The sequence below is a fragment of the Fringilla coelebs genome (genome assembly GCF_963513975.1).
Source record: "Fringilla coelebs genome assembly, chromosome: 1".
NCBI classification, from domain to species: Eukaryota; Metazoa; Chordata; class Aves; order Passeriformes; family Fringillidae; genus Fringilla; species Fringilla coelebs.
Window position 1 is genome coordinate 3,490,114 of NC_140028.1, and position 24,532 is coordinate 3,514,645.

A 24,532-nucleotide genomic window follows, 5' to 3' on the forward strand; every position below is an offset into this window, starting at 1 on the left:
CACTGGTTCTGTGCTTACTTTTATTAATTTCTTTCTTATTAAAAGTCACAAATTCTTCACTCAGTCACAAAAAAAAAAAAAAAATTCTTATCACACCAGTCAGCTGTGAGTTTGGGTTAGTGCTTACGAAGTGTCTTGGGTTTATTATGGTCTTCTAGATAGATTAAAACCTGGAAACTTCCACACCTTCCCTTTTGCTTTGGTTTGCTAAGTCCCATTAGGCACAGACAATTTTCCTAGTGAAGATCTACTTCTCAGAAGTTTTGCCTCCAGTGATGTCAGCTGGTCACCTTTTCCTGGCACTGAATGCAATTTAGAGTGAATAAATTCAGTAAGAGTCTTTGCCAAAAATTACTCAGCTCTTCATGCCGAAATATTAATCGATAACGCCTCTTAAAATTTCTCTTCACTCCAATCATTTTTATAGCATTGCAATTTACTGCATGGAAAGCAGGGTAGTAAAAGATAGAAAAACCAGCTGTTAAGTCACATTATTATTAATATTTATCTGTCATTTACAGAGTCCCAAAAGGTGTTCACAGCACTTTTGTGTTGCTCAGCAAGCCAGACAACACAACAGCTTTCCCAAGGACTGCAGCTGTAAATATGTAAATACAGGACAAAGAGACATTCTAATCAGAGAAATGTCTTTAAACAATCCCATGCAACTTTCTGCCCAGAATGTCCTGACAAACCTTTTTGGGCTTTTAAAATGTAGATGGGAGGAGCACAAACACAATTCTTAATCAGACTTTGAGCAAAGGAAAATTCATTTAGCCGTGAAAAAGAAGATGAAGTTCTGTAGAGGTATGTGTAGGACAGAGGACTCTGATTTAGAGCCAGGAGGTATTTTATTTTGGTTTGGTTTGGTTCTGTTTCTCCTCCGGAAACTTTCCAATATTTAATTTGTTATCCCAAATTTGCTCTGGAGTAAATCTAAATATTTATGGGGTGTCTTCCTATTTTACTGCAATGAATAGACCAGTTGGGCAAAACCACTTTTCTCAACACCAGAATGCTGAAGATGCCCATGCTCAGAACATTCTTACATGGGCTCAGATCATCCAGGCTCTTGTCATTTCTTCCCATTTCTGTGTATCCCAAGATAAAAGCCTGATCATTACAGCTGGTGTTACACCAGGGAGAGGTTTTGGTAAAGAATGAAATACTCTCTTTTGGTAAAGAATTAAATTACTCTTTAATTAATAAAGAAATAATTGCATACTCACTGGTGATGGATAGAATCTCCCTCAGCCTCAGAGCTGCACTACTGGAAGGTGTTGGAGAGGAAGACAAAACAGCTCCCCCAGAGCAGCCTCAAGCTGCTGGTGAGAAATTCATGGGGTTCCATCAGTTCAAGGCTCAGGGCTGGACTGAAGACAGGGATATTTACAGCACATTTCTCAGGGGCTTTTGTTTTATTGAAACCTTTCCCTTGTGTTTCTCTATTAGGTCATGATGCAGGACATCCACACATTCTTGTGCTGCAGAGCAGCTCACCAGAGGTTGAATCAGTTACAGACACTTCAGGATGATATTAAATGTGGTGTGCACTGAAGAGGATTTAGTAGGAGAGGTAGAAGCTGTATTTGTAAAGGGAAAACAGAGCATGGTGGCATATTTTAAAATGTCACCTTGAGGAAAGTCATAGAATCATAGAATTGTAGCTATAAAATGGTTTGTGTTGGAAGGGACCTTTTAAGATCATCTCATTCCAGCCCCCTGCCATGGGCAGAGACACCTTCCACTATCCCAGATTGCTCCAAGCCCCATCCAACCTGGCCTTGGACACTTCCAGGGATGGGAAGTCCAAAACTTCTCTGGACAGGTCCTCTTTGTGGGAAATGAATTTGAAGAGAATTTTCAAAGCCTGACAGAAGGCTCACATAGAATGTATCTGTATGTAAACGTTGAGATAAGAAAAGTTGACTCAGAAATGTTATAGAATTAGATAGATATTGTTAGGAGAAAAATAGACCTAGAAACAAGCTTCAAAAGATAGCTTTACAAATAAGACTAGATACTTTAGAGAAATAAAACTATAAAAGATACGTTGTAGTAAGATTTACAAAGGGTAATTTTAGATTATTGGCTTTAAGACATTTGCAGTATGGTGTAGCAAAAGCTGATAGTCTAAGAAATGCTTATAATGTATTGTAATTAAGAAATAGTTAGCTAATGATTGTAATATACCATCTGTATTATCTCACCCTTCACGTGAGACTGAAAATAGAATAAAAGTTTTTAAAATGCCTCTAGGTTACTCCATCTCTAAGTCAAAAAAAGGCTTAACCCAGCACTCTTGATTGGCCCATCTGTGGAATCAATGTGGGACTGTGCTCCTCAACACCATTCCCTACTGAACTTGAATTAATAAATAGGGAGACTACTCACAATATTTCTTCCCACATCCTGCCCTGTAATTGAGAGAATTGTGCTCAGTCCTGGAAGAACTGTGTGATTCAGCATAGGGCAATTCTGGTTTGAAAGGGCTGAAGGAAGAGCAGAGTTCAGGCTTCAGTGATTTTCAGACATTGAAAACAGCACAAATGTGTTTTTATAACTAAGGTTCCAAATAGTGGTAATTACACTGATTATGCAGTGAAGGTCTTGTTTTCATGTTTTATAAATCCTTTATTCCTTTACCATTGTGAGTGGATGGGAGGGTTGGCTTTTCTCTGATAAAAAATATAAGAATAGAATGCCATTAGTTACTATCTGTGAGCAGCAGCAGGAAAGTCAGTGCAGTTTTGCTTGCCTAAGAAAATCACAATACCACATGTTGAAAGAAAGTATAGCAGTATCCAGTGTCCAGACACTGGAAATAAAGGCTTGATAGATAAGTACCACCTTGGAAAAGCCAGTGGGTCTTGGTCTTCCCAGGATGCACTTTAAGAGCTTGTCGGTGGTTTAGGAACATCCACCTTTCCCAAACACACAAATTGTATTGTGAGCTTTGACAGGTATTTCAGTAACAGCAAGATTTTAGACAAGACAATTTCTCTCTTTACCTCTCTATATTACCTATCCATCCTTTAAAACTCAAGATAAGGTTTATTTATCTTTTTAAATCCTAAGATGAAGTATATACTGCTGACGTTTGAGTAATATTTTGAAGAACTTTGTTTGCATCCATGTTTTTTTCTGAATTCATGCTTTTGCAAACCATGGTACATTGCAACAACAGCAACAACAAAAATTCTAAATGCTGAAGGAAAGATTCCAACAGTCTGCTTTGGTCATACTGGATCAGCTACTCTCCCACAGAGGGGGCAATATGAGAAGTGTTTTCAGGACACTGTTTAGTCACAGTTGGAGCTGGGTTTAAAATAAGAAGGCACAATATTGCACTTGATCCCTTCTCCAGTTTGAGAGTTTTCCTTACTGCTGCTTGTGCAGCTCATTCCTGCTCTTGCTGGAATAAAAGCTGATTTCTACTGGGGTGAGACAAGTACATGAAGAGAGGGCCCGTGCCTCTTGGGAAGAAGAATCAACATTTCAATGTCAGAGTCTGAAGAAAAAGTATTTCAATCTTAAATTGGGCTCCTGGGACATTTGACACCAGCTGTGCACTGGGCTCATAATACATTTCCTGTGTAAATTAGAAACATTGGGATCATCTCAGACAACAAGGACGTGAGGTAAGGAGATGTGGGTGAAGAAAAAGGGTGAGTTCACACTCTTGCCAATAAAAACCCCAACCAACCAAATCACAAAGAGGAGGCTGCAGGCAGAGCTCAGGACCCTGAAGAGAAGAAACTCAGGTTTCTTTCTATCCTTGTAAGTGCAGGCTCTGAACCTGTTCCCTAAGGCACAAGAGGGACATCACTTTTTGGCCTCACCTCTGCCCAGCTTCCTCGAGGGTGGCCAGTGAAGCAGGTGCCATTTGCCTCTGCAGTTTGCAGGGCCTTAAATTACTTTGTAAGAAGTCTTAGAGTGCTTCTGAAATCCTGAAGAAAATGTAAGAAAGTGGATTTCTGTGAGTAAATTGTGAATGAGTAGTTTTCTCTGAGCGGTTGTTTAATTGAGCTGCAGCTGGTGCTGATTATGTTTGTTTTTCCTTCAGTGTCTCTCATTTCCTTTAGTTTCCGTTAATTCCTGCTTTCATTGGGTAACTGTTGCTGTACAAGATTTTAAGAGTGGTGAAAAAAAACAAAAAAAAACAAAACAAGAAATAAAAAAAAGCATATTTTAGGATCTTTTTACGACAGTTGTTCCTGGAGACACCTGTAAACTTTTGAGCTGAATTGGGCTGCAGCTGATGCTGATGACATGGGGTGTGAAGGAGAAGGGGTGTGACTCGTTCTTCTGGTTGTTCCACCACCCTGTCCCGTGGCTGGGCCTGCTGAGGTGGCTGCCAGGCCATGTGTGCTGAGATGTCTGTTCATGTGGGTCTCTGGGTCAAGAAAACTCTAATCTGACTGCCAGAGGCTGGAATGGGAGGGTGATGGAGGGGAAGCGCGGTAGAATCGCAGAATATCCTGAGCTTGAAGGGACCCACAAGGATCATCGAGTGCAGCTCCCAGCCCTGCACAGGACCAACCCCAGGAATCACTCTCCCTTCAGCTTGGAGAGGGACAGGACATTGGCATGGACAGAGGTCAGGTGTTGTGGTATCTCAGGTGGCATCGCTGCCCTGCTCAGGACAGACCCCACCTGCAGAGCTGCCTCCAGCTCTGGTGCAGCACAGGAAGGACATGGAGCTGTTGGAGCAGGTCCAGGGGAGGCTACCAAGGTGATGAGAGCCACTCTATGATTCTCTGATTCTCTGATATCACTGCTGTATGTGAGAAGTCAAACTGCCACGTGTCCTGCACAGACAGTGACCTGGGCAGATGGATAATGAATTCTTTGATTTTTTTTTTTTTTTTAAATCTACATGAGCAAAAACCAGAGATGGTCAAGATAGGCTGACCATCATCATCAACCTCATGAACCTGAACAAGAAGTATTAAAACCTGTACAAGGGCTCGAGTAAGTGGCTCTGGGGGGTCCTGCTTGGACAGGGGGGTTGAACCAGATGACATCCAAAGGTCCCTTGTAACTTCAAACATTCTGTGATTTTGTGACATCACTCTGCCAGTGGGGAGGATTTTAGTATTTTCCTTCTTTTTCTGTGGACTGTCTCTTCTGCTTTGCTTATGCTGCAGAACAGATCCTGTGGAAAGAACTCACGTTCCACTGGAACTGCAGGGGCTGCTAGGTCAGGTTTTCCATAGAATGTTCTCCCAAGAAAGATTAATATCAGAAAACAGAGGGCATGTTGTGGTTTCCTACAGGGCAACACATCTTATCCTTGAAGGTTAAGTTAATTCACTTTTTCAACCCCTTTTTGATTCCATTCCCATTTACTGTCTGTGACATTCAGGACATTGTGACCAGTCAAAACCTCCATTTCCTGTGAGAGTAGTAATTTTGTAAAGAAAGAGTGAAATCCTCCAGAGACCTTTGGAGGCATGACTAGATCATGATCCTGGCTGATCTGAAACAAATAAATAAAGATAGATAGATGTTCACAATCTCCAAGTAATTTGTTCCTATTCACACTGAGCAAAAGTTTTGTCTGGAGAGTAAAATCCATTGTTCAGGAATTCTGCATCACTTTGCTTCTCCACCAAGACAATTTCTTCTTGGTATCTGCTGACTTCTGAGGGCCACAGTCAGCTTCTTGTGCTGCTTAACTATATTTATGCAAAGAGACAAATGTGGAAGCCTTTACTACTTTCTTTTGTGTAGGGTGGTTCATTTCCAACTCCAGAAGTTCCTTTTTGTCTCTTCTGTTTGAAACATCCCAATTGTCTGGATCTGTTCTCGATCTCCAGCCTCTGGACATCACTCTGTGATACCTTTGAATTTCCTCTTAACATTCCTGTGAGTCACTTCTCAAGGTCACCACTATGCAAGGCAGTCATGTGGCCATTCTTGTGTTATTTTCCTTATTAACAGCTGTTTCTTAACAACTCCAGGGACACTAAACACATAAAACCCAACTGAGCTTACTTTCCTCCTGGGATTTTGTCAATCCTGTTTTTCTCAGTCATGCAATGCTAGAGAGAAATTCAGGGTTTATGGTCTATCACCATGCCACACCACCACAGGAAAAGAGCTCCTATTTTAGCACTGAAACTGGGACTACATGCCCAGTCTTTTCACCCATTTAAAAGTTTTTTGTGCAACTAACTGAGAGCCACTAAAAGATTTTGGTCACATTTACAGGCAGAAATTTGAGGAGAAGCAGTTGAGGAACAAGTCACCACAAATTATTCATGGTCAAATTTCTCTTCTTTGGGACCATATATCCAAATTTCCTGCATAGCTCTGTGGAAGCTTTTACAAAGTGAACTTGTCCCCAGTGGCTGATGTTTTTTTAAAAAGTTCCTTTGGACAGAGTCCCTTTCTTTCTTTCAATGTGTGTTTGCACAAATTGTGCTGCCTTTTAATAGCAGTGAATTCAGGATTTTGAATCACAGAATCACAGACAGGGACAGGCTGGAAGGGACCACAGTGAATCACCTGGTACCACCTCCCTGCTCAAGCAGGGACATCCCAGAGCACATGGCACAGGATTGTGTGCAGACACAGGATTTTTGTGTCCAGACACTTCTGGAATTATCTCCCATTTTCAAACCATATTTTCCAGTAATTTTGCCTGAGCATTTGGATGCAGAATAGGATAAGGTTCCCTTACCCCTGGTTTTTAAGGCAAATTTCCATCTTAAAGGCAGTTTCCTGCCACTCAGCAGATATTCCCCTGTGGAGTATTGCTGACTTTACATGGCATTGCAAAATTAAAGGCAGAATTAGCCTTCAAATTTGAAGCAACCATAACTGAAGCAAATGGACTTGCTAGCCTGCCCCTTCAGTAGCAGATTGCCTCATCCACAAGGCATGTTCTGTGGGATCATGACAATGACCATGTTTCAGAGCAAACCCTTGTTTAAACATCACCTACTGACTGTCACAGCAGTGCAAACAAATTGGGAACTCCAAGGAAAAAAGCCTGTTTTAAAATGTCCCTTGGGGAGCCAGAAACAGGCAGGGTTAATTTGTGTTTTCTGCCTGTGCTGGAGCAAAATCTTGTTCAGTTTTCTTTACGAGAGAGAAGCCAGTGCATCAATCCACAGCACCTCCTGGTCTGCTTGACATCCTGCTTTTCTGGAATGAATACATTTCCTGCATTGCTGCATGCTTCTCCCAGTGTAGATATCTATGATTAATATGCCTTGTCTTTTATAAACAAACCTAATGCAAAGCCAATAATGTGAGTCCCATTTCTTTACTGCCAGCCCTCAGCTCGGCTTTGTTTGGGTGTATATGTAAAGGAAGAAAGATGAATGTTCACTCAAGCTTGGGAGCTGAAGCCATAACAAGTTTATGGGATGGAAAACACACATCAGTGTGAAGCAAATACAGCCTGGGAAGGTCTGTTTGGCTTCCTGCTTTAATTTTGCTTTTTAGTAACAACAATAGCGTGTTGTGCACCCAGTGAACATATGTTGCACTGTGTAAGTACATTGCAGGGGGAGAAAATGTGTGGAAGTACCAGGAAGCTTTTATCAGTGACTGGATTCAGTCATGGCACCCTAAATGATGAAAGCAGAGGGAACTGCTGTGATCACATAAAGTGACCATTAGCCAGTGAATTTCACCCAAATCAGTTTTGACTTCCACTAGTTCACCTTGGAGACAAGAGACATAGAGGGAGGAATTACAGTTTGAAATTTTGAATGATGGGGGGCCTGACCATAACCTGCATTCTGCTTCTCTGATGGAAATTCCCTCCAGTGCTCAAAACCCACACTGGAATCCCAAAGTGAATTTGTCCATCTAATGAGTCCTACCATGGTATTTTACTTTTCCCTTACATCATCTATCAAAGCCCTCATTAACAAAGTCATATTTCCCAAACAACCACATCCTGGTGCCACGAGAGGCTGCCATTTCTCTTTGATAAGGACAGTTTGTACAATTTCCTGATCCCATTCCTTTCATGTTTTGGGTTTTTATTTCTTTGTTTGCTTGGCTTTTTTTTTTTTTTTTTTTTCTTTCCTTTGAGGGTAGGACTGTTTAGTTTTTATCACTTCAATTTTGCTGGACTTTTTCTTATTTTTCAAAATCTTTCATAGCTTGTGGATCCCAGATGCGGATCTCAGCTCTAAAATAATGAGTGCTGAAAATGAGCTCTTCTCATTCCTGCTGAGGAGTCCCACATTCCAGAATCTCAAATCCTTTTTTAATCCATGTCTGGATGTCCATTTGTCCCCTTTGGCTGCTTTGATCTTATGGACTTCTTTGATACCTCTGTAATGAGGATCCTGCAATAATCTGTCAAATGTGATAGATTTGTCATGTTGCTGATAGAAATACTCAGTTTGTCTGAAGGAAAACCATTTCAACACTTTCTGGTGGGATATTTTCCTGGTTACTGGAACAGCCAGAGACCAGAGTGCTTGACCATCCTTTGTTTGGTATAATTTGTGTCCTGGGGATTCATTGCACCAGTCCAGACATTAATTTTACATAATTACCTTCATCACACCAACTTGTCCTATATCTTCACCAACAGGGACACAACATTTATTAAATAAGGTCTCTTCTCCAGAAGCCAGTGATGATTGATACAGATTTATATTAATTTTCTTTAATTCTTTATTAATAGAGTCCTATATCAGTTGCTCCACTATTTTGACTAAGATCAATGCTAGATTGACAAGCCTCTAATTACCTGAGCCATCCCTTGTTTTGATCTGTCTACATCATCTGGCTTCTTCACAAAGACTGGACCTAAATGTCACTGAATTCGTTCTCCTTTCTTTTTTTTTTTTTTCCCTCAGCTCTATTATTGATACTCTTGCATTTCATTTGCAGTAATAGATTCTAGCTCAAGATGGTTTTGGTTTGTCTTTTTTTTTCATATCAGGAAAATTCTTCTTTATTGTCCCTACTATTGCCAGTCACAGTTTTTGTCATGTGCCCTGTAGTTCACCTGATGATTTTTTTTCATTTCCTATCCTCTGATTTATAACAGCTTTTTATTTTTTTTTCCCTGTTTGCAAAATATCTGGGGATTTTTATCAATCAAACCCTACATAACAGACTGGCATGGGAAATAAGTCCTCTAGAGCAAAGATGCCAAATGACAATTTGGTATAAAATGCAATTTAGTTACAATTTATGCTCCTACATTCAAGAATAAATCTTAGGAAAATCTAGGTTACATGCTTAGCTGCCACTGCTTGTTTTCTTTTCATAACTTTTCAGAGTTTTGCATTGCAACCATTTTATTTCAGAATCAGATCTTTTACATTCCAGTGTTGAATTTTCTGATTTTCAACACTGAAGAATTATCATTAATTCTTACGACTTTTCAACTGGCATCTAACTCAGATCCAGACAACAATAGTTTAAACAGAAAACTGCATGAGTAGTGCCAGTGGGGAAATATTAATTCCTTTACCATGGAGAAGTTTCCACTTCTGATGAGATTCTAAGTTCATCTCCCTTCTGATTTACACAGCAGGAAATAAGCAGAGTTTATAACTGAATTAACCAAGAGACTGGTCAGTAAATCATTTACAGAGTTGGGTTGGAAACTTGACTTCTCCCTGTCCACAAGACCACATTTCTTGCTTAGGATGAAAAGTTCACAGAGGAAGAGGTGTGGCCTGCAGTTAATGTCTTTTCACTGCAGTTAGTCAAAATTCTGGGTTGAAAATACATTTCCTTAGCCAATAGTGTGTGATGCTTTTGGAGAGTCTTTTCTGAAATAGGGAAGCTCATGGTTGATTAGCAGGGGATTATTTTAAAGGGTTGGGTTTACAGTCACTTGGAGTGGTTATTCTGGAAATGTTGGAAATATGTGTCAAATTACATATATTCTGAGTTTGTAAGGAAAAATAGGCTTTTAGAGGGAGGGAGGATGGAAATAGGAGACAGTTTATGTATTATGTGGACAAGTATGCTGAAGATAAGGGAGAAACGGGATTTTTTGAAATGTATTACTTATTAAATGTTTCTATAGTGCTTGTGAGGTGACAGTTCTTGAAAATTCCCTACCTGGAGGAGGTCCTATTATCTAAATGAAAAAAAAAAAATTAATGTTAGGGTAGGAACTTTTTTTTTTTGGTAAAAGAGTTGGGAAAATGCTGATACATGTGATGACATTCTAGATTTCTTACAAGCATCCTTGAAAAAAAAAACAAAACAAAACAAAAAAACAAAACAACAACTTTTCCAAAGTTTCCATTGAAGGATGAATTCCACATGGATGACTTAAGGCAGGACATTTTGGGGTGAAATTGCAGCCTTTGACTTTATGCATTTAATTGAGGTACCCAAATCAGGGCTTGGACCTTTGAGTATCAAATCCTCTACTGGAGCATCACAGATTCACAGAAACATCCTGAACTGGAAGAGGCCCACTAGGATCACCAAAGCCCAACTCCTGGCCCTGCAGAAGATAGTAATTATTCCTTTTAGCTGAGAAGGTCTGAGAAGGATTTACTTGGTAAATGTAGGTCTAATTAAGATGGTTGATTTTCATTCCTTGAGTTAAGAAGTGTGATGTGCTCTTCAGTCAGGCCAATAGGAAACACAGAAGAGGAATCCCCCTGAGGGGATGAGGGTGTCAACTGGGGAGAAGCAGAGGAGTGTGGAAAAGCAGCAAATGCAGACCTTAGAAAGCCACAAGAAGGAATTTTGCCTGGGTGTTCTGAGGAAGGTCTTTAAAGAAGGAGTCAGGCTGGTCAAAATATCAAGTGTGGAATCTGAGCATTGCTTTGCCCCGGGGAATCAGAGAACTGTCTGAGAAGCAGAGAAGTGTTTGCAGTAGCTGAAACAGAAGAGGGTTATTTACCCAATCTCTCCCAATGTAACAAATGTTCAAACTCTTTTGTAATTCTTGTTGCTCCACCAGGACTATTACCAGGTGATATCTACAATTTGTGAAGTGCAGTCTCCACAATCAGCTGCAGCTCTTGACCCTGCTGGCACTGAGAGCCTCTGAAAAGTCTGCTCTGCCTGACTGACAATGTTCCATCAAGACATTCCCAAAGGAGTTCTGCTCCTCTTGTACAACATCACACTGTTGCTTTATAGGGAGTTCAAGATCCCCTTTCAGCACCAGAATTCTGTCTGATATCCTGCCAAACCTTTTTTACATTTATGCTTTTTGCCCAAAAAAGCTGTGGAGATGTGGATACCCCATCCCTGAAAGTATTCAGTGCCACCTTGGATGGGTCTTGGAGTAACCTGGTCTGGTGGAAGTTGTCCCTGCCCATGGCAGGGGGTTAGAACTGAGTGGTCATTAGCCCAAGCCATTTTATGGTTCCATGATTTAACTTCTTCATCCTTGGCATAGCATATTGTATGTCTGCAAATTCTTTTTTTTTTCCTACTAAATTCATATATCTCTGTTTTTTTCAAGACCATTTTAGATTCCACCTCTGTGTTCACTGAAATGTTTATACATGTACCCCACCCTGCTGATATTCACAAGCTTTTAGTTATACTTTTTTTTTTTTTTACTAAAACAAGCCAGTGGTTGTATTTGAAATAGAAGCAGGTCTAAAAAGCATCACCAAGATATCTCCCCTCCTATTCTGATGCTAAGAAGCTTCTGACAATTACTCTTCAAAAGTGATTTGCCAATTATCCCTTCCTCACTACAATTGGTTCTTCTAACCTTACCGTTGAAAACTTTTTCTAGCCTCATGAAACATCTTATTTTGCCATCTTTCTCTCATCTGGCTTTTTCTAAGTGAGGATTTAAATTAGCTTTTTTGGAGTTATTTCCTATAGTACATTTGCATTTTATTTATTTGTCTTTAAGAAGGTGATTATCTTCTCCGTATGTGCAGATGATTGCTTAATAATTTCTTCTAGCATCTGCCCAGAAATTGAAGTTAGGCCTAGCAGTCTGCAATTTCTCAGTCATCAACTCTGCTTTTTGCAGGCAGGTTCTATATTTGTCCCTCTTCAGTCCTCTGGTACTTCTGAATCCTCCTCAAACTCTTGAAGATAATCACTAATGACTCAGTTTGCATTAGCTGGTTTCCTGCAAAATCTTCAAGACCCAACTGATTCAAACATCTCTGGCATCATGAAGTACTTCAAACCCACTCTTCCTGTGACACAACCTCCATCCAGCCTCACGTGGTAAGAATGACTCTGTCAGCATCTACTCACAGGTTACCACCCTTGCCAAGAGAAACAAAACATCCCTGGGGTACCTCAGCTCTCTCTGCACCCTTATCAATCATCACTATTTTATTTCTGATTTCCAGAAGCATTATTGTGTTTTTGATGGTGGAGCTGAAGCTCAGGAGTTGCTTTCTCTCTTTGGAAATGGGATTCACCAGGGCTCCTGTGTATTCTTGGTCATAGAAATAAGCAATTAAGTGGCAAAGTGGCCTCATCCCTATTATGCTGCAGGAGCTGCACTTTGATCACACTAAAAGCCAGGCTGGGAAAATAATCCAGGTGTTTTTTTACAAGGAAAGTAATAAACCAGGAAGAAATTTATTGTTTTCCCCACCACCATGTGGTGATTTCATGAATCCTTTCAGAGCATGTGCACGTCACAGAATGATCAAGGTTGGCAGAAACCATCAGGGTCATTGAGTCCAGCCATCAGTGTAGCACCACCATGATCAGCCCTAAACCACATCCCCACGGGCACATCCTGACACCTCTTGAATCCTTCCAGAGCCAGTGACTCCACCACCTCCCTCAGCAGCTTATTCCAATGCCTAGTCGCTCTGTCAGTGGAAAAAAAAGGAATAAAAATAATCTGAACATCCCCTGGCACAACTTGAGATCATTTCCTCTTTCATCTGAGACATGTCAGAAGAGACCAACTCTCCCCTCACTCCAACCTCCTTCCAGGTAAACACAGCAGGGTGTAGCTTCATGTGACCACGTTACCATCTGTAAAAGGGTGAGGACACATTTCCCTTTCCCCAAAATCTCGTGCTTCACCTTGCTTTGTACTGGCTCTGGTGTCTGCCCAGTGCTGTGGAGAACCAGTCCAGCTCATTCACCTAGCAGGGAAATTCCTCAAAAGCAGAAAGGAGCTGCAGTTCTCAGTCCAGGACTGGAGCTGGCACACCCTGGCACTTTGGGTGGGTGAAGAGGGACGGGAGTTAAGGAGCAAGACATACATTTCTTGAGAGATGTGTTTTTACATCATCTCAGCCAGGTGACACAGCTTCACCCTGAGGGGACAGTGTGTCCCAGTACCTTGACAGAGAGGGACCACTGGCAACCTCTTTCCAACCAGATAAAACCTCTCTTCTGACTGTCATTCCAGTAGGTGTTTTCTTTGAGACTTTATTAATCTTTGGATCAGCCTTTGGGACACGGCAGCCAGTTTGTCCAACCTTCTGTAATCTTCCTTTCCCCGTGATGCTCCAGCTGCAGTGTTCCTTAGAACACAATGTCATCATTACTATTAATGATGGAAAGGGCTTTGCAAAGAATCTGAGGAGGAAGCTCATGCACGTTCCTGCATACCCATCTCCCAAACCCTTTTATCCCCTTAAATATTAAAGATTCCATTCAATGTAAGCATCAAGAGCCTGATTTTCAGAAGTGCTGAGCTCCCATTGTCTTCAGCAGGCATCAAGGCCGCTCAGCAGTGCTGAAAATCAGCCTCTCCACAATCAGCATCCTGCAAAAATATTTAACAGCTACATCTTTCCCATCCATTCCTTTACATTCTCAAGCCAAGAAAACTCCCTATCCCACACCCTGTCCCCGACAGAAGGACCACTTTTGTTTCCCTGTCCCTTCACCTGGCACCTTGCAGGTCATGCTCTTCACCTGGAGCACGTTTGGTGGGAGCTGTCTCATCAGCTGTGGTTATCTGCACTGTGGGTGTCAGTGTCTGGGCAAGTTGCCCTGAATTCTGCTCTCAGTCAATGGAGGGTGAGTCAGCAGTCCATGGAGCTTAGGGTGTGATTTCCCATCCCAAAATAGGCACCCACATTTGGCCAGATGACTCACACTGAGCTTCATTAACTGCATTTTCTGTGCCTCCAGTGCCTTCAATGGGAGACAAGAGACTCAGGTGGGACACCCCTATCAGATCCTTAAAGTGAAATTAAATTAATCCCACCCCTTCTGTGAACCATACATTGATTTGCTGCATAAATCACACTCACCTCCTTCCTTGAGAACTTCTGTGTTGGTGTCTACAGGGAATGAATCAGGTAATAAAAAGTAGTGAAGTAGAAAGATAATGGTAGGTCATAGCAGAAAGTCAGACTGAATCGTAGGTTGGATAAAGTGGAGCAGATTTATTGAATCCTGTGGAGTTTTTCTCCTTCATATAATAATTTTGCTCAATAGAATTAACAAAAAAAAGGAAAAATAAACAAGAGCTAAGGCTGATGGTGAATTATTCAGGTGTACTCTAGCCATTTTCTTTACATGTAAACTTATGTTTCATATTATTTTTCTTCCAACTTCACTATTACTCTTTAGATTAGGAAATTTTCACCAGGGGCAGGCAATTTCTCCTCCTGGCCCTTCCTGTGTGCTGTGCAATGCTCCAGGACCTCACTGATTCCTGCTCTAAGGACTGATAGGATCTGTTGGGATCTCTGTAGGACAGGCTTCAACCTCTCCCAGCGTGAGATCACCCATCAAACACCCTCCAAAAATACCTCCTTTGCAATACAAACCCACCTTTATCCTCAGCTGTGTGCCCCAACTAGACACTTTAAACTTTAATTCCTTCTAATTTCAACACTCCTTTAGGATTGGGGGAGTTCCCTGTGGACTGTCAGATTTCTGTTGGCAGGAACCAGCAGTTAATTTCCAATCTGAATACTTAACCCAAACAAAGTGGCTTTACCTGGTGCATCCTGAAAATTCCAAATCCTTGTCAGTGCAGCTTAGGAAGCAGCACAGCAGGAGGAGCCTAGTTATGAAGCAGATATGTAATAATCAGCATGGAACATGGAGAAATAGAGAGTAGTAATAATAAATTGAATTTAATTAGTTCTCCTCTGGTCTTCATTACCACTATCAGTGTCTTTTGCCGTTGCAGTTCATCAAGGGTAAGCACAGATGCTATTGCCACTTTCTACATATTTAAAAGACAGAGTCCACACTCTTCTCTCTTAGATCTTCAACTCCCTCATTCATGACACCTTCCAGTTTAAAAAGATCCTTCTGTGTTATAAAACCCACCACAGAGGCACACCAGCCTCTGCCACGACTGTCCTCTCTTTCATTACCAGCAGGCATTTCCTGGGCTGTTCCTGCTGTCAGTGTCTTCCCTACAGCTCTGACTTTATCCTCGTGTCCCTTTGTTCTGACTCATTTCAAACAGAAGTTGAAAACAGCTCATCTCTCCCTGGCTCCTGCCTGTTAATTTCTCCTTCCCTCACTTATAATTTAGCTGTAATGATCTTGTTTAACTCAAGACCATTTCGTGGGTGCAATTGGTATGAGAGGTTCTGCATATCATAGTAGGCAGGCAGTTTGTCACGGGGTACATCAGCTAATGAGCACTTTGGATCTGATTGGGCTGAGCTGCTGAGGACAGGCTGTGTTACCAAACCTCTTTTTTATGAAGATTGAACAACGTGCTCCATTATTACATGGCATAAAATGCTGAAGAAACCAAACTGTCACATTGTCTCTCTTTCTCTTGTCTCTGCATGCAGATTTGTGAGTGTGCAGCACCTACTGACACACAAATCACTGAACAATATAAAAATCTTCCATAATGAAGCCCTGAGATCTGTCGCTGGTGAAGGTTGTAGTGTCACTCAGGGACTCGTTGACAAGCTTTGAGGAAAGAGATGGATTCCCAGGAATGAAAGAGCGAACATCTATCAGCCATAATTGAGCAAATTAATAGCTTTGTGAAGTCTCTTTTTTTGGTTAGGATCCCATGAAATGACAATAAATGTGGCAGAGTTTCTCTTGCAGCCTCCTCTTGCCTTTTTTATTTTTTTCTTTCTGCTGTTTTGTACAACATGTAATTACTCTGAAACAAAGGGAACCTCTACAGAACCAGCAGCAATTTTAGCAATGAAACACAGGTGTAAAAGGTAAAGACTGAACTGTGTTTATCATCCCCTCTGAAAGAGGGAGAGAGAGAGGAAATTTAAAGGAGGATTTCTTTGCATTTGGATACCAGTTTTGTCACAAATATTGTATCAGTCACAGGAGGAATCAGTAAGGAGCCAGAGATGGGATCTGGAAGCTCTGTCTCAGAATCACAGAATCATTGAGGTTGGAAAAGACCTCCAAGATCATCAAGTCCAACCTCTGACCAAAGACCACCACACCCACTAAACCATACCCAAAAGTTCCCTGTCCACTCCTTTTTAGATCACTTCCAGGGATGGTGACTCCAGCACCTCCCTGGAGAGCCTGTTCCAATCCTTCCCCACTCTTTCAACAAAGAAATTTTTCCTATTTATTTGACCTGAACCTCCCTTGGTGCAACTTGAGGCTGTTTCCCTTTGTCCTATAACAAGCTGCCTGGAAAAAGAGCCCTATCCCCACCTCACCACAACCTCCCTTCAGGTAATTTGGTTATCTGCCACTTCCCCATCACTGGGCAGGAACTTTAGGGCTCTTTCCTTCCCACTTCACATATAGACCATCAGTGGCTGTACTGCTGCACTTTGCTGCAGAAACAAAGACTGCCAAGTTTTCCTTGAGACATGGACTTTGCTCTGTGCTTGCAACCAGAATAAAATCTTAGGAAGAAAGTCTAGAGGAATAAAATCCTAGGAAGAAAGTTTAGTAGCCTCCACTGGAGAAAAGGAGGCTGAGGGGAGACCCTATTGCTCACTACAAATACATGAAATAAGGTCATAGCCAGGGGGTCACTCTTCTCCCAAGTTATAAATGACAGGACATGAGGAAACAGCTTCAAGTTGCATTGGAGAAGTTTGGGTTAGATATTAGAAGTAATTTCTTTATGACAAGGGCTGTAATTCACTGAACAGGCTGCCCATGGAAGTGGTGGAATCACCTTCCCTGGAAGTGTTCAAAAACCCCATGGATATGGCACTGGAGGACACAGCTTAGTGCTGAACACACATGGTGGTGGTGGGTTGATTGCTGGGCTTCATCACCTTAAAGGTCTATTCCAATTTTAATGAGTCTGTCATTTTATGCTTCTAAGAACCAGCAAGTGGATGATTTTGCACTCCCATTGTCAGAAGAAAATAAAAAAAAACCCCAAAAACTGTTTGGGTATCTGTAATTATTGTCAGTTCTCTGTATTTTGGACAACTCATTGCTCTTCTTCTGTTTGTTTTCTAAAGTGTAACAATGGTAGAAAATTGTCGGCATCAATGTCTCTATACAGGACAAAGAAACTTCACAGCCAGGGTGAAGCTGCTGCTGCAGGATCAAGTTGTTGTTATTTGGACCAAACCAGTAAATCTCAGTGCTCATCCAGCTGGGTTTTACCGGTAAATACAGATAAGAAAGCAGTGCCTAAATTCAGCTCCAGATGCCCCAATACCCAGTGTGGCACAATATTCTGTCACAGAACCAAGCCCATGCCTGAACCTGTTCTCATTTTTTTGTATAAAAGAGAAAGCTATCCTAAGAAGTCAATTTATCTCTTCGACTCCTTAAAGCTTTTCTTTCAGCTTTAAAATAATACTTACTAATTTCTCTCACCCAGTGTTTAGTTTTTCTTTTCTTTTGCCTTTTTTTCCCCTGAAAGACAGCAGGTCTCCAGTATTTCTCTCATTACACAATTTACAGAGTAAAAGGAGGTTGTGCTATTTGCTTTTATTTTTCTAGTCTCTGAAATATCTCAGGTCTTCCAGATCTATTAAAAATAAACCTAAGTGGGTCAGTCTTCTTCTAAGAAAATTCCTTTTTGTGGAGCTTGCCTGGATTGGTTTTTAAAGCCTTTCTTCTGAAGTAAAATGCAGGAAGAAAGAATCTCAATTTCTCAGTGTTTTCCCAACAGAACCAAGTATCTCTCACATGTCAGTCACATGTCACTGGGTCTGATCTGTGAACACTGTGTAGTTTGTTAAATGTTCTCAGTTCCAAGTTGTAAGGACAGATGAAACATTCACAGTCAGGGCTTCAGGGACATGCAGTCCCTGTGCTTGGTGGCTTTCTTTGCAGCCCAGCTCCTAATTCTTCTGGGGTTGGAGGATGGTTCATTCTCTGATTTTTTTCCTAGGTGCTTTCATTGTTTTTGTTTTGTTTTCTCCAGCTCAGATTTATAATTTATGTGAGTATTTATTTATTGATTCTCTGGGGGAGGAAAAACTGGAAAATACAGCAATTTAAAACACAGAACTGTCCTTGAGTCCCCAAAGTTTGTGTGCTAACAGGGAGAGGAGAGCTGGTTGATACTTAGTGCATGCAACCAGCATTATTTATTCATTATTTAGGAATATAAATGCATCAGTTTCTATCTTGGTATTATCAGTTTGCTCCTTCCCACATCACTTCCCACTCTGGCTGTTCCAGAGCTTCACAACTCTTATGTTGACAGCCTTCTAATTTTTATTCTCCATGTCTTTGTGGCTAGTTTGCAAAAATTTGTCATTATGACAGCTTTTTCCATTGCTTTAGGTAGCTTGTCTCCCTACCTGATGTTGATTCTCCTGTTTTATTCAGAGGTTGGACATCCCCTTCCTCAGCCTTTGCTGTCCTGGTCTGAACCAACCACAGATAGTGTAAAAACACACACACACACAAAATGAAACACACAATCATCAAAACAACTCTCATGGGATTTGAACTTGATTTTGTTGGAACAAACAGCCTCGTCCAAACCTCCCAAGCCACAGAGCAGCTGTAAGACCTCACAGTTCTACATTTTCAGAGCAGCATTGCTCCTTTCAGGCTTTCAGAACCAGTAGTGACTTTTATAGAGATAATGATAATGATAATGATAATGATAATGATAATGATAATAATAATAATAATAACAATAACAATAATAACAATAATAATGGGTTAAACGCTAGAGCAGGGTGTCATACATGATCTGACTGATTTTTCCTTGTTTATGGGATATGTTAGGAGAATTTTGAGCTTAGCACAGGAGATAAAAGGATGTAATGGGGTAGACATTTATCCATTGCTGTCCTCCTCCACTGTCCTGTCATCCATTGTCACAGCACTGACTCCTGTGCTGGGGAATTGCATCAGGAAAGTTACAGGGCTAATTGCCAACTTGTCTGGTTAGGGGCTATGCCATGTAAGAGGACTGGATTACCTCCTCTATAGAGAAATGGGGTTGTTCAGCCTGGAGAAGAGGAGGCTCCAGGGAGATCTCAGAGCCCCTTTCAGTGCCTTAAGGGGCTCCAGGAGAGCTGGAGAGGGACTTGGAACAAGAGTCAGGAGGGATGGGACAGTGGCAAATGACTTCAAAGTGACAAAGGGTAGGTTTAAATTGGATATTAGGAAGAAATTTTCCCATGTGAGAGTGATGAGGCTCTGGCAGAGGTTTCCAGAGAAGCTGTGCCTGCTCCATCCTTGAAAGTGTTCAAGAACAAGGTGGATGGGGCTTGGAGCAGACTGGGATAGTGGAAGGTGTCCCTGCCCATGGCAGGGGGCCAGAACAAGATGATCTGTAAGGTCCCTTCTAACCCGAACCATTTTGTGATTCTCTGGTTCTGACATTGGCCCTGAGTGATTTCCTCACCCTGTGCATTCCCCAGCCATCCCTTCCAGAGGAATTCCACTGCTCATTCCCCTGTGGGTCTCAGATCTGTGCACTCACGGTTCAAAGACAAGGTGAAACTCACATTTAATTCCCTACAGCAGTCCCAAGGAAGAGGAATGCTGGACCACTCTGGCCTTCCACATTTAACTAACATTCCACTTAGCTGCTCTCTGTAAGCTGGGGCTAAGCTGCAGGCCATCCTTTCCTCTGAAACCTGAGAAGCTTCTGCTGTTCTCTCAGCTTCCCTGTCAGCTTGCTCTTGGCAAAGTCAGAGTGCATGAAGAAGGAAAAAAACCCTGCCAATTATATCCTCACTGTCTGCTGCTCAGGGGGCAAACACATGTCTTATACATTATGATTCAGATTCCTTCTTGCACATGTTTTTTTTTTTTGGTTTTTTTTTTTTTGTTTGGTTGGTTGGTTGGTTGGGGTTTTTTTGGTTTTTTTTTGTTTTGTTTTGTTTTGTTTTGTTTTGGTTTTTTTTGTTTTTTTACTTCTGAATTTGCTGTATTGATCTGACAGCTAAAGGAAAAGCAAAAAAGATGTGAATGAGCAGTATGGAAAAAGGCAAATGGTGTTTGGGAGGTAATTCAGGGTAAAAACTTACTCCCACAAAAGGGCAAGAAAGCTTCATAGCAGCCTTCCTTCCCATGAGTTTTGTCCTCATGAGGAAAAGCCACTCAAGAATTTTGGTGACTAAATATTAGGTGACTGCAAAATTAGGTTTTATTATTTATGTATGTATTTATTTATTTATATTAGGTTTTATTTGTAAGTGGCTTTCTCTTGACTCAAAATCAGAAGAAAAATCCATTTTCATTTGACTTAGATTCATTGTTTGCTTCTGGCCTCCAAAAATAGCTCACTGAGTCCATAACTCAGGGAAGGTGACATTCCAGAATCTGGCAGAAACTCCTGAGTCAACATGACCTTTCCTTGGCATGAAAACCTCCCAAAACACTTTCCTATGTTTATTTTTCTTACCTCCTTTAGGAAACAACTCCCAGTGTGATGCCCATCCCTACTCTCTGTATAGGGCAGACAGACCCAAACAATCATCTTCAGTCTCACCAGTGGGAAGGGATCAGCTGCTTGTGGCTTGGGAGTGAACCCAGCAGTGTGGGCAGGGGCAGGAAATGGGGATGAATCCTAAAATGATGGTTGCTGCACTCACAGAGAGATGCTGACACTGCTGGAAGAACAGCAGGGCTCTGTTTTGTCACACTCCCATTCGTCCCTTCCTTAGCAGATTTCCTATGTCAAGCTAGGAGCAGTCATCTGGCACCAGAGCTGTATAAATGGCAGAGAAATTCCCCATCAGCTATTTCTGGGAAAAATCAATTCTCTCTGTATTCAGGAAGCTCTGAGCTTGCTAAGCTCCCTACCTTTTAACTGCAAATTACTCTACATATTTTTCCCTTATCATCAATACAGCATAGGGAAGCAAATCCAGTTTGAGGCTGAGCTGGTAAGTTTTCAAGCCAGTTGAAGATAGGTGTTTTATTAATTGATCTTTACCTGTGTGTGCAAAACATGTGTATTGAAAGCCAAGGAAGTCCTGCTTTGATGCTCAAAATGGTCCAAACCCAACCATCTGGTGAGGATTTATGTCAGCTACTGTATCCTTGGGAAGGGATTGATGCTGGAACTCCTGCTCTAAAAACCTAAAAACAAGCAGCCATGAAGTTGGTGGCCATTAGGTAAACGCAGAGAGGCAGGGCAAGGAGTTAGAGGTTTCAAATCCAAACCTGAGCAACTTGTGAGGAACGAGGCCAAAAAGTGCTCCAAAAATTCTTTGTAATCAGTGGGCACAATGTGGATGCTCAGTTTGTTCAACCTGAGCCAAATTTTGCAGAATCATAGAATCTCAGAGCGGCTTGGAAAGGACCTTAAAGTTTATTCAGTTACAACTCTCTGCCATGAGCAGGGACACCTCCAGATTGTTCAGAATTCATCCAGCCTGGCCTTAAACACTTCCAGGGATGGGCAGCCCACGACCCCTCTGTGCAAGAGTTTCTCCCCACAGGGGTGCATCTCCAGGGGAATGGCTCTGGCAGAGGAAAACACCAGGATCTGCTGCTGCCAGCCCTACCAAGACAGGCTTTGTACAACCTTCTCAGCATGGTACAAGGCCCAAAATGTCTTGACTTCGAACTGCTGTTGTAATTTCTGTCAGAACCATGCTTCTGACTTTACACACTCTGCTCTACACAACTTATGACAATATTTCTCCCTCAATAGCTTTTTGCAGAGTGTGTACAACGTATTCTGCAGACTGCTGGTTTCCTTACTTAACATCTATTTTATGGGCTGCGTTTTAAATTCATTTAAGTGCAAGCAGTTGAGGAATAAGTTTCTGAGAGAGAGAGAGAGATCACTACTCAATCCCAATTTCCTCATGCACAGTCTGTATATCCTTTATAGGCCAAAAACCTTCTCCCCCAGAGACTGTAGCGTTTCAGGAGCAGACAGAGCAATCCCAGCCTATGTAAATCACTTAAAATTATGAAGTCCTGTGAGATTCTTCCATCTATGAGATGGAATGTTGGTATTGATATGGCAGTAATTTTTCGCTGAGATCACAGACCTCCCATACCAGGCATTACCCAAATCCATGGGGAAAATTTGTTCCTGCTTCAGGAACCTTAAGTTGTAAACATCAGTATGAGATAAAGGATGGAGGAATAAACAAAGGCTGCAGCAGAAGATGCATCTACACTGTCAAATAACTCCCACACCCTGGTCCCCTGATCATCCACATTCCATAAATATTGATTCTCTGGGTCCATTTTTTTTATTTGTGTGAACCAAATAGTCCCCACCAAAGTGAGACCTGGATGATTTTGGGATAAATCCCCTTTGTGTGAATGAAAACACTCCAGGTTCAGCTTCTTGCCCCATCCAGAGCACTCCAACACTCCACTGTGAGCCTCCAATATCCTCATACACTCATGGTGGGTAGCAGCGAAGTTTTTAAGTGTTTCAGGCAGCTTTGACATGAAAAAAAAAAACCAAAACCAGCAAAATATGTAAACATAAAACTTGATAATTATTTCCCACTGTTCTCAGCACTGATGAGGCCCCACCTTGAAACCTGGGGTCAGTTTTGGGCCCACCACAACAACAACAACAAAGACTTGGAGGTGCTGGAGCATGTCCAGGGGAGGACAATGGAGCAGGGAAGGGGCTGGAGCACAAGGCTGATGAGAGCAGCTGAGGGAGCTGGGAGGCTCAGCCTGGAGAAGAGGGGGCTCAGGGGGATCTTCCCACTTCCTAAAACCACCTGACAGAAGGCAGGTGGGATCAATCTCTTCTCCCAGGTAATAAGTGAGTTACACCAGGGAAGGTTTAGACTGGATATCAGGAAAAATTTCTTCACCAAAAGGGTGGTCAGGCATTGGAAGAGGCTGCCCAGGGAAGTGGTGGAATCACCCTCCTTTGGAGTCTTCAAAAGGCCTGTAGGTGTGGTGCTTGGGGACTGATTTCAGTGGTGGACATGGCAGAGTTGGGTTAATGGTTGACCTTGATGATCTTGGAGGTCTTTTCCAGCCTTAATCATTCTATGATCCCATACCTTGGAGCTGTAAAGGCATCTCAGTTAGACCTGATCCATCCCAGAGGAGCCAATCCAGGATGAGGTAGATAAAGCAACTCTGCCCTTTGTAGTCAGAGTCCCAGAGCAGACATTTTGCAGCAGTGTAAATATGAACAGGAGATAATCCTGAGACAGAAGAGTTAATTTAACTCCCAGTGCCTTTCTCCCAGCCCCAGCTTCCTAGTCAGTGAGCCCAGCTTGGGGAAAAGGATTTGAGTGGAAGATTTAAGTCTAACCTCTTTCCAAGGGGTGATCACAACATGATCAGAGCATGGAAACACCAGAAGGAAAAAAGAGCCTGCTTTTCCACATCCCAGATATGCTCCCAGCCCCAAAGCCATATAATTCTGTGTGTATTTAGGGTAAGGTGTTCACTTCTGATCAGATGGTCTCCTGCAAAGCCCAGGAATTACTCAAACCCCCCCAAAATCCTCTGTGATACAGCAGGTTTCCTGGCCCTCTGTACCCAGCAGCTTGCTGTAGATCCTGGCTGAAGACTTTAAGGGCTTCAGTGGCTGTTCTGGGATGGGATCATCTGCACTGTGTGAGGTCTTGGTTTAAACTCTTGAAATGCTGTAAAAGGCTGCACCAGCAAAGGATAAAGCATGGCTGGCCAGCTCAGGAAGACAGATTCTTCTGATTCTTATGGAAGCCTAGTAGGAAATCTGGGATTTTTTACGGCTAGAAGAGTTAATTATGTGCCTCATGGTGCTTTATTATTATTATTTGTAATAAAACTTCATTTCACATATATGTGAACCATGTAGTCATGGCCATGAGACAGATGCTTCTCTTCCTTGCTGTTAATCTCATTTAATTAAATTAATTTTATTTCATTAATTTCATTTGGCTTTTCTTACAAGAAGAATTCATGCTTGTAAAACAACTTCCATCTGCCTCACCTGCTTATTTAAGATGCAGATGTTTTTAAACCTTCACAAAACAAAAGCATAAATTGTAATTCAGGAAATCTACTCAGTAATCTATGGCACAAAATGCTTATCTCTTCTTTTCTGTCTCCTGTCCTGTTCTCACAGGGCTGTGCTGTCGAAGTTTTCCCAGATTCCCTTCCCCCATCTTTTCCCTCTCTTGTTTGCCAGGCTTTCCTTGTGCTAATCACAATTGTGCTGTGTGAATGAAATTCTCCTCTCCTCTCCTCTCCTCTCCTCTCCTCTCCTCTCCTCTCTCCTCTCTCCTCTCTCCTCTCTCCTCTCTCCTCTCTCCTCTCTCCTCTCTCCTCTCCTCTCCTCTCTCCTCTTCTT

The 24,532-nt window shown here is 41.8% G+C and overlaps 1 protein-coding gene across 8 annotated transcripts in view; it reads left to right on the forward strand.

Moving 5' to 3' along the window:
- TSNARE1 (t-SNARE domain containing 1) overlaps positions 1–24,532 on the forward strand; it is a 456,292-nt gene that overhangs the window by 322,915 nt on the left and 108,845 nt on the right. The window contains exon 13 of one of the 8 annotated variants that reach the window (XM_084226306.1): positions 15,675–15,765. The exons of the other annotated variants lie outside the window; for them this stretch is intronic. Coding sequence (XP_084082432.1) covers positions 15,675–15,737 — 63 coding nt within the window. The 3' untranslated portion in view covers positions 15,738–15,765. Of the gene's footprint in view, positions 1–15,674; positions 15,766–24,532 lie in introns of those variants that run through there. 8 annotated transcript variants of the gene reach the window in all.